We start from the raw sequence: 9,658 nt of genomic DNA on the forward strand, positions 1-9,658 counted from the left end.
TTTTTTCCCTCAAGGATGGGATTTCCCTCAGGGCCAGGATTTTCTCTCAGGGTTGGGATTTTCTCCCTCAGAGCCTGATTTTTGCCTCACAATTGGGATTTTTTCCCTCAGAATTGGGATTTTTTTCCCTCAGGGTTGGGATTTTTTCCCTCAGAATTGGGATTTTTCCTTTAGAATTGGGATTTTTCCCTCAGAATTGGGATTTTTTCCCTCAGAGTTTGCGATTTTTTTTTTTAAAGATAGGATTTCCCTCAGGATTGTGATTTTTCCCTCAAGGTTGAGATATTTTCCTCAGGCCTGGGATATTTTCCTCAGAGTTGGGATTTTTTCCCTCAGAATTGGGATTTTTCCCCTCAGGGTTTGGGATTTTCCCCTCAAGGCTGAGATTTTCTTCAAAGCTGGAATTTTTCCCTCAGGATTTGGGATTTCTTCCCTCGTGGATGGTATTTTTCCTCAGGGATTGGGGATTTTTGTTTTCCAGGCTGAAACCGGGAAAAAGGAAGTGAAGAGAGAGGACGGGAGCAAAGGAAGGTACAGCCTGCGAGGATTTTTGGGAATTTTATCCGTTTCTTTTCCCTCTTGGAATGTTTATCCACGATTAGGGATCGCTGAGCCTCCCTCCAGCCGTGTCCTGCTGCTCCTCCTTCCCAGTCCATGTCCTCCAGAGCCAAAATATTTGGGATTCATTAAAAAAATCATGGAAAAATGGTGTGAAATCCCAGTTTCTGTGGAGTTTTTCCTTGGTTTTTTTCCCCCTGCTCAGGTCTTGGCTCCTCTTGTTGCTTTTATTCCATCCTGCAGCTCTTCCCTCTATCCCTGCCTCTGGAATGTCTTTTCCCAACTGCTGAATTCCCAGAAATTTTTAGGAATTTTTGTTAGATGTGGCTTCAATCCCTTTTTTTCTGTGATTCCATCTCGGATTTCTGTAAGAATTTTGTTGTTAAAACCCCCAAATTGTGTGAGGATCATCCTCAAATTTAAGGAATTCTGTTATGGAAAAGTTCTGTATTCCCAGATCTCGTTTCTTTCCCTGTCATTCCATGAAAGTGCTGAATTTTGGGAGCATTAATTCCCAAATTAATGAGAATTTCTTCCTCAGAGCCGCTTCATGATTCCAGACAGGTGGAATTAAAATTTAAATGTAGAATTAAAATTAAATTTAAAAGTGACTTTTCCATGAATCCCAGCTCCTGAAAAGTTGGAAAATTGACGTTTTTCCCCGCTCCACACATTTTCCTCATAATTATTTTATATCATTTCATAGGGAGTAGAAAATACCAGAATTATTATTTTAATTGTTAATGATTAATTATTTATCTGAAGCTTTAATTAATTAAACTCAACTCCTGGGCTCTGCTTTTCCCAGGTCACATTTTCCATGAATCCAGGGCAGAGTTTTCCATTTAATCCCAGGCGTTTTCCGTGAATCCCAGTAGAAAACAAACTGAGCGCAGCCAGAAATGTTGAATTGATGGGAAAATCCCTTTGGGGGGGATCCCAGATCCCACTCTCCTGGACAATCCTGATTTTTCCGGGTTTTGGAGCAGAAATTCCCTGCTGGAATTCTGCTGGAATGGGTGCTCCAGGCACAGACATTGCAACAATTCCTGAACTTATCCTGTGGGATTCTTTCCGTCAGGGAAGAGTCTCTGAAATCCCCTGGAAAGCTCCATCCTGTGGCACCTTGGGCTGTGTTATTCCAGGGGATTCTCCATGGAAAACAGGGATTTTAAACCCAAACCAAAACCTGATCCCAAATCCAATCCCGAATCCAAGCCTGCTCTCTCAGGATTGGGAACTACAGACAGAGCAAAGCTCCTCTAATTCCCTTATCCAGGAGCTTCCTTTTGGTGGGATATTCCCGATTTTCCCTCTGTGGGATGGAAATTTTCTAAGACTTGAGGTCTCCAAAATGTGAATTATTCACCTCAAGTTGTCGCCTTTTCCCACAGAATTCCCAATCCTATTTCCTCATGCTCCAGGAAAACTCTCACCGGTGGCATCCGGAGCTTTCTGAGACTTCTGGAATTCTCCCCCCACGGTTTGATTTTTTGTTTCTTTTAAATGCTTTTAGCTCTGGCTTGAAAAAAATCCCAGAGGGAACAGGAACGGTGCAAAAACCAGCTGGGAATCCATCGGGAGAGGCCAGGAAAGGCCAAATTCCCACCCCAAATGTCCCAGAGGAGATTCCAGCGGGACAACTGGAGATCCCCGAGTCGCAGGCAGGAGGAGCAGCGAGGGAATCACCCGTGGGGATGGACGTGGAGGGGTTGGATCCTGGAATTCCCATGGATCCTGCTGGCAGCAAATCACCAGGAGAGAGGTCGGAGGAGAAACCGGCGCCGCTTTCCGGAGCGGGGATGGAAAAATCTCAGGATGAGCCGGAGCTGGAAATCCCAAAGGAGGATGAGGAGCCCTCTGCTCCCGCCGTGGAAGCTCTGGAATCATCCAGCAAGGCCGTCCCAGCGGCCGGAGGAACGCCAGGAGCCGTGCCTGGAATGTCCCCGAGCTCGGAGGAGGCTCCCGCGGTGTCACCCGGTGTCACCCAGCCCAGCACGGAGCCGGCTGCTCCGGAAAAAACTCGCGTTCCCGAGGCGGGGAAAAGCAGCCGTCAAACGGCCACGGAGAAACTCTGGATGCTCCAGGGAAAAAATTGGATGTGGCCGGAGCAGAGAGAGAGGCGACGGCGGAGGAATCCGTGCTGCAAATCGGGGAAAATCCGGGAAAAACGTCATCCAAGGCTGGGACAGAACCGGAGAAGACACCGGGAAAAACATCATCCAAGGGTGGGGAAAACTCTGGGAATGCTGTTGGTGAGATGCATGGGGGAAGTTCGGTTAAAATCCCACAAAACAAAGGGACGGGAGCTGCAAAATCTGAAGAAAACCGCGTGGCAGCTCCGGTAAATCCCGCTGCATCCCTGAAGGAATCTTGCATCGAGAAAACCCTTCTGAAGGCAGTGGTGTCCGTCCCGGACATCCTGAAGCAGAGAATTCCCGTCAGGATCACCGAGCCTTCCCTGGGAAGACCTGGAGAGCAGAAAATCCCCCCCAAGGCGGGGCTGGAGAAGAAAATCCCACCCAAAACCGCGGCTCAGCCAGGAGCTGGGAGCTGCCAATGGAAAGGGAATGGAAATTCCGGAGTGGACGCACAGGGAGACGGCGGGAAGAGCTCAGCCCAGCAGGAAAAGGATTCCCAGCTGGAATCTCGGGCGAGTCCAAAGCAGAGCCAGCAGGGAGAGAGCGGGACGTCTGGCACGAAGGAAAATCCCAGCGGGAATCAGGTGAGGAGGGCAGGAGTGCCCAGGTGTTCCCTGGGCTTCTCCCACTCTGGGTTTCTGGGATCATCCCTTTTCCATAAATCCCAGGGCCACCAGGGGAGCTTCTGGGCAACCTGTCCCTCTCAGCTGCACCACGAGGGTGGATCTGGTTGGAAAATCCTATGGAAGTTGTTTTGGAAGCGAACCCAAACTGAATTCCTTGGAGCAGCTGCAAGTGGGAATAAACCCCGTGTCCTCTGGGGAGCTGGAATTCACTTTTCCAAGCCCTGCACAGATGGAAAAGAGGCTCCTGAGCCAGGTGTCACCCGTTGGTGGCAAATCCCTGGAGCCGTGGGGACATCCCAGAGCAGCTCCTTGATCCAAACGAAGCTGTGCTCGGCGGGCATTGGGATTTCCTGGCGTTTCATGGGATTTTTTGTCCCATTTTGCAGGCTCCTGGTGGGGGCGGCGCTGCAGCTTTGAAAAGCAGCGCCGGCAGCGCTGGAAAACAGAAGGAGGTAAGGATGGAAAACCGTGGGATTAAACGGGCGGAGTGCATGGAAATGGGGATTTTTGATGTTCCAGGAGGTGGGATTGGGTGGGATTTAGGGTCTTCTCCAACCCAAACCATTCCAGGATTCCATGATGTTCCTGCTCTCACAGGAATCTTTCCCCTCTTCCCGCAGTGGGATCACCAAATTCCTGCCCTTTTTCCTTCCGGTGTCCATGGATCCCGTGGGCTCTGGGATGCTGGAATCCCTTTGGATCCATTCCCTTTGGATCTCCCCAGCCCCTGTTTCCAGGCTCACGGAGCTGGGACCACCAGGAAACCCCAGCTGGGATCACATCCCATAAATCCATCCCCAAATCCCAGTTTCCCAGCTTGTCCCTTTTCCCATGGGATCAATCCTTCAGGAACTGCTCCAACCTCTGTGGGGTCAGTCCTTCAGGAACTTCCAGAATTTCCATGGGGTCAGTTCTTCAGGAACTGCTCCGAGTTAAATATCCATGAAAATGTGAGGGTAGGATGGAATATTTTGGCCGAAAAAGTAACAAAAGTTCAGAATTCTCAATGGAAGAAATCAGAGGCATCATTTGGGGTAGGGCACCCGTTCCTTTGGACCCAGAACTTTGAATTGGCAGGAATTTTATCCGTTGAATTTTATCTGTTGAACTTTACCCACTGAATTTTATCCACTAAATTTTATCCCTTCAATTTTATCCACTGGCCTTTCTCCCTTCAATTTCATCCATTGAATTTTTTCCATTGAATTTCATCCGCTGAATTTTATCCATTGAATTTTATCTGTTGAACTTTACCCAATGAATTTTATCCACTAAATTTTATCCCTTCAATTTTATCCACTGGCCTTTCTCCACTGAATTTCATCCACTGAATTTTATCCCTTGAATTTTGTCCCTTTAATTTTATCCACTGTATTTTATCAGTTGTATTTTATCCATTGAATTTTTTCCGTTAACCTTTATCCCACTGGATTTTATCCATTGATTTTTATCTCCTGAATTTCATCCATTGAATTTTACCCATGGGATTTTATCCCCTATTTGACCTACTGCGATTTTTCCAAAGGGCTTTGGCTTCCTGAACTAAACCTGAGTTAATTTAAATTAATTACTCAGAAATGTTGAATTTCTCAGTAATTAATTTAGATTACCTCAGGTTTATGCTGCAATTTAAGCCCTGAGCACTTTTTTTTCACTCTCAAATTAAATTTGGGGTTATTTTTTGGATCCTGCTGGAGATGACAGTTCAATATTCCATTCCCAGGATGAGGAGCTCTTCCCGTTTAACCTGAACGAGTTCATCACGGTGGACAAGGTTAAACCTGAGATAAATTAATTACTCAGAAATGTTTAATTTCTCAGTAATTAATTTAAATTAACTCAGGTTTAAGTGACCACGTTTTTTTTTCACTCTCAAATTAAATTTGGGGTTATTTTTTGGATCCTGCTGGAGATGACAGTTGAATATTCCATTCCCAGGATGAAGAGCTCTTCCTGTTTAACCTGGATGAGTTCATCACGGTGGACGAGGTTAAACCTGAGTTAATTTAAGTTAATTACTCAGAAATTCAACATTTCTGAGTAATTAATCTAAATTAACTCAGGTTTAAGTGACCACGGTTTTTTTTCACTCTCAAATTAAATTTGGGGTTATTTTTTGGATCCTGCTGGAGATGACAGTTGAATATTCCATTGCCAGGATGAGGAGCTCTTCCCGTTTAACCTGGACGAGTTCCTCACGGTGGACAAGGTTAAACCTGAGTTAATTTAAGTTAATTACTCAGAAATTCAACATTTCTGAGTAATTAATCTAAATTAACTCAGGTTTAAGTGACCATGTTTTTTTTTCACTCTCAAATTAAATTTGGGGTTATTTTTTGGATCCTGCTGGAGATGACAGTTGAATATTCCATTGCCAGGATGAGGAGCTCTTCCCGTTTAACCTGGACGAGTTCGTCACGGTGGACGAGGTGCTGGAGGAAGCCGAGTCTCCGGTGATGCCGCGGCGGAACCCCCCGAGGGGGAAGAGAAAAGAAGCCCCCAAAGCCAACCCTTCGGAGCTGGCGCCCAAGAAGAGGAAAGGGAAGAGTTGCGGAGCCGAAGGTGAGCTGTCCTTTGTCACCTTGGATGAGATCGGGGAGGAGGAGGAGGAGGACGCCCCGGTGCCGCTGCCGGGCGTCGACCCCCAGGGCCTGGTGGTGGTGGATGAGGTGGTGGAAGAGGAGGAGCTGTCGGAAGCGGTGAAGGATCCGCAGGCGCTGCTGACGCTGGATGAGATCTCGGAGCAGGAGGAGCCGGGCTCCCACGGGAACGGGCCCCGGGCGGAATTCGAGGAGCGGGATCTGAAGGCCGAGCCCTTGGTGACCGTGGATGAGATTGGGGAGGTGGAGGAGCTGCTCCTCAACGAGCCCGCGGAGCTGAGCGCCGCCGAAGAGGGGAAAGCCAATCCCGGGGATGGCGCGGCCTCCCAGGTGCCCGACGATCCCAACGCCTTGGTGACCGTGGATGAGATCCAGGAGGACAACGAGGACAACCCCCTGGTGACTCTGGATGAGGTTAACGAGGATGAGGATGATTTCCTGGCTGACTTCAATCACCTCAAAGAGGAACTGAACTTTGTTACAGTCGACGAAGTCGGCGATGAAGAAGAAGAAAGCACTTTCCCAGGGAAGAACCTGCCCGAGGATGAAGATGACGAAGATATTGTTGCTGTTGCAGGACCAGAAGAAATAGGAATTCTAGGAGATACAAATCCAGAGGATGAAATGGCTGAAATCTCCAAGCCAAAAGGTGAGGAACATCAAGGCCAGCTTGGACGAGGCTTGGAGCCACCTGGGCTGGTGGAAGGTGTCCCTGTCCATGTCTCTTAGGTGCCTCCCAACCCAAACCATGCCATGGTTCCATTCCATCATTCCATGATTCTGTTCCATGATTCCATTCCATCACTCCATGATTCCACTATTCCATCCCAACACGCATTTCTGTCTCCAGCAGCTCAGCTGGGATCAGAAGATGCAGAACCAAAGCCTCAGCAGAAGAAAACGCCTTTTCCAGGTGTCCCCAAGACGCAGAGCACTCCCAAAGGTAAATCCAAAGGAATCCCCTGAAATGCTCCGGGTTTTCCTGGCTGGAAGATTCTTTCCTGCCCATTTGAAAACTCCTCCTGTGCCTCACCACCACAGTGAGCCTCAAAGTCAGGGCCCAGAATCCATGGTTTTTCTTGGCTCCTCCAAATCCATGTTAACTAGTTGGTTAAACTCAGAAGCCTCTCATGGAAAGCTTTTTCTGGAAATTTCCAAATCCAGGTGGAATTCTTGATTATTAGTGTGGTGCAGTGTGGTGTCTCCTGAGGGTTCCCATCCTGTGGCGAGTTTTATTCCCGACATTCAGTGTCTGGAAAGGAGGGAATTGCTGCCAGGGCTGTGAAATGAGGATGTAGGGATGTGCTGAATTCCATGGGGTCAGGAACTGGTCCAGCTTCCATGGAGTCAGTCCTGCAGGAGCTGCTCCAGCATGAGTCACTTTTCCATGGAGTCTTTCTGTCAGGAGCTGCTCTAGTGTGGGTCCCTTTTTCCATGGGATCAATCCTTCAGGAGCTGCTCCAACTTCCATGGGGTCGGTCCTGCAGGAACTGCTCCTTCACGGGTCACTTTTCCATGGAGTCTTTCCTTCAGGAACTGCTCCAGTGTGGGTCATTCTTCCATGGGATCAATCAATCCTTCAGGAACAGGCTGCTCCAACATGGGTCACTTTTCCATGGGGTCAGTCCTTCAGGAATTGTTCCAACTTCCATGGGGTCAGTCCTCCAGGAGTTGTTCCAGCTTCTGTGGGCTCGGTTCTTCAGGAACTGGTCCAGCTTCCATGGGGTCAGTCCTTCAGGAACTGCTCCAACATGCGTCACTTTTCCATGGAGTCAATCCTTCAGGAATTGTTCCAAGTTCCGTGGGGTCAGTCCTTCAGGAGTTGTTCCAGCTTCCACGGGGTCAATCCTTCAGGAACAGGCTGCTCCAACACAGATCACTTTTCCATGGGATCAGTTCTTCAGGAGCTGCTCCAGCTTCCATGGGGTCCATTTTTCAGGAACTGCTCCAATGTGGGTCACTCTTCCCTGGGATTAATCCTTCAGGAAGATGGGTCACTTTTCCATGGGGTCAGTCCTTCAGGAACTGCTCCAATGTGGGTCATTCTTCCATGGGATCAATCAATCCTTCAGGAACAGGCTGCTCCAACATGGGTCACTTTTCCATGGGATCAGTCCTTCAGGAACTGGTCCAACTTCCATGGGGTCAGTCCTTCAGGAACTGCTCCAACAGGGATCATTTTTCCATGGGATCAGTCCTTCAGGAACTGGTCCAACTTCCATGGGATTGGTTGCTTTATTCCCAGAAAATTGTGTGTTTGTTGGAAATGGAGATGACCTATGGATTGAAGCAGGGCAGGGACCAGCTTGGGTGAAAAACCTGATTTTTTGGCATGTTAAAGAACCGTAATTTCCCCCTGAGGAATCACAGATTGCCCAGATTTGGCTAGAGGAAGGTGGGGTTGGAATTTCTCTGGGAGCTGTGTGTGGTGACTGTGGTGCATCCTCAGCTCTGGACATCCTGGTCCCAAAGGCCGGATTCTTCTGCCAGATCTGCTCCCTCTTCTACGCCGACGAACCCTCCATGATCAACCACTGCAGGACCCCCCTGCACCGGCAGAACATGGAGGTACCACCAGAAAATCGGGAATATCCCCCCAAATCCCTGGGTTCAGGGGTGCCGAGGATTCCCCGGGAGTTCACGTCTGACGGGGTTTGGGAATACAGTGGGAATATGGAATAGTTTTGTTCCATGCCCAGACTGTGGGGAATCCTGACCCCTGAGATTTGGCCACGTTCCCCTCAGGAGCTTCCCGTGTGGAATTTGGGGGTTTTATGGGACAAACCCCACCTTGGCCGTGGGAGGAGCTGACTGAACCTGGCCCGGGTGTTCCTGGCCCAGGTTTTAGGGGATAATCCCGGAATATCCCTGCAGCACCATCTCTTCTCCCTTCTCCGCAGAAATTCATGGCCAAGCAGCAGGAAAGCGGCGGGGAGGAGCCGAGCTCCAGGTGATGGAGCTCCCCAGGAGCCACGCTTCGGGGCCAGTCAGTTCTGTGTGTTTGGATTTCCTTTGTCATTTGGGGTCGGGAAGGAGCATCCACGGTGTAAAGAATCGGAGCTGGGAACAGACCAACAGACCAAACCCAAAGCAGGAGAGGGTTGGAATTGTGTCTCCGATCATCCGACGCGGGAGAGACTGTTCCAGGTGTCTCCAGGAAATAAATGTTCTTACTGTATAGTTACCCCAGGGCTCGAGTTTGGGGTCATTCCTTGGGGTTTGGTGACTCTGGATGACGCTGGAGATCCCGGGGATCGATGGAGAGTCAAGGGAAGGGTCTGGAGCTCCAGGAGCAACTGAGGGAGCTGGGAAAGGGGGATCAGAGGGGACCTTCTGGCTCTGCACGACTCCCTGGATTCTTGGAGCCAGCAGCTGGGATCTGCTCCCAGGGAACAGGGACAGGAGGAGAGGGAACGGCCTCAGGCTGGGCCAGGTTGGATATTGGGAAAATTCCTTCTTGGAAAGGGCTGTCCAGCCCTGGCAGGGGTGGAGTGCCCATCCCTGGGGGGATTTACCTGTCCTGTGCACGTGGCACTTGGGGACGCGGTCAGTGCTGGACTCGATGGTCTTGGGGGGTTTTTCCCAACCCGAACAATTCCATGAGTCCCTGCCCTGCACCCAGCCTGCCCCCAGCCCCCTCAGTTCCGTGGTGACATTCCAGACATTGGGAACATCCCTGGAGCACTCAGCCCCTCCTGGGGCTCCTTAGCAGCCAACAGAACCACAGGAATTC

The 9,658-nt window shown here is 49.6% G+C and overlaps 1 protein-coding gene across 1 annotated transcript in view; it reads left to right on the plus strand.

Annotated features, from left to right (window-relative positions):
- Window positions 1–9,114, plus strand: part of LOC102031758 (zinc finger protein 638) — a 12,418-nt gene extending 3,304 nt beyond the window's left edge. The window contains exons 2-11 of the mRNA XM_031065772.1: window positions 482–531; window positions 2,075–2,813; window positions 3,712–3,777; window positions 5,049–5,099; window positions 5,264–5,314; window positions 5,484–5,534; window positions 5,704–6,574; window positions 6,779–6,868; window positions 8,375–8,493; window positions 8,826–9,114. Coding sequence (XP_030921632.1) covers window positions 482–531; window positions 2,075–2,813; window positions 3,712–3,777; window positions 5,049–5,099; window positions 5,264–5,314; window positions 5,484–5,534; window positions 5,704–6,574; window positions 6,779–6,868; window positions 8,375–8,493; window positions 8,826–8,879 — 2,142 coding nt within the window. The 3' untranslated portion in view covers window positions 8,880–9,114. The remainder of the gene's footprint in view (window positions 1–481; window positions 532–2,074; window positions 2,814–3,711; window positions 3,778–5,048; window positions 5,100–5,263; window positions 5,315–5,483; window positions 5,535–5,703; window positions 6,575–6,778; window positions 6,869–8,374; window positions 8,494–8,825) is intronic.
- Window positions 9,115–9,658: the final 544 nt, after the last annotated feature.

The sequence above is a fragment of the Geospiza fortis genome, unplaced genomic scaffold (assembly GCF_000277835.1).
Source record: "Geospiza fortis unplaced genomic scaffold, GeoFor_1.0 scaffold1968, whole genome shotgun sequence".
NCBI lineage: Eukaryota > Metazoa > Chordata > Aves > Passeriformes > Thraupidae > Geospiza > Geospiza fortis.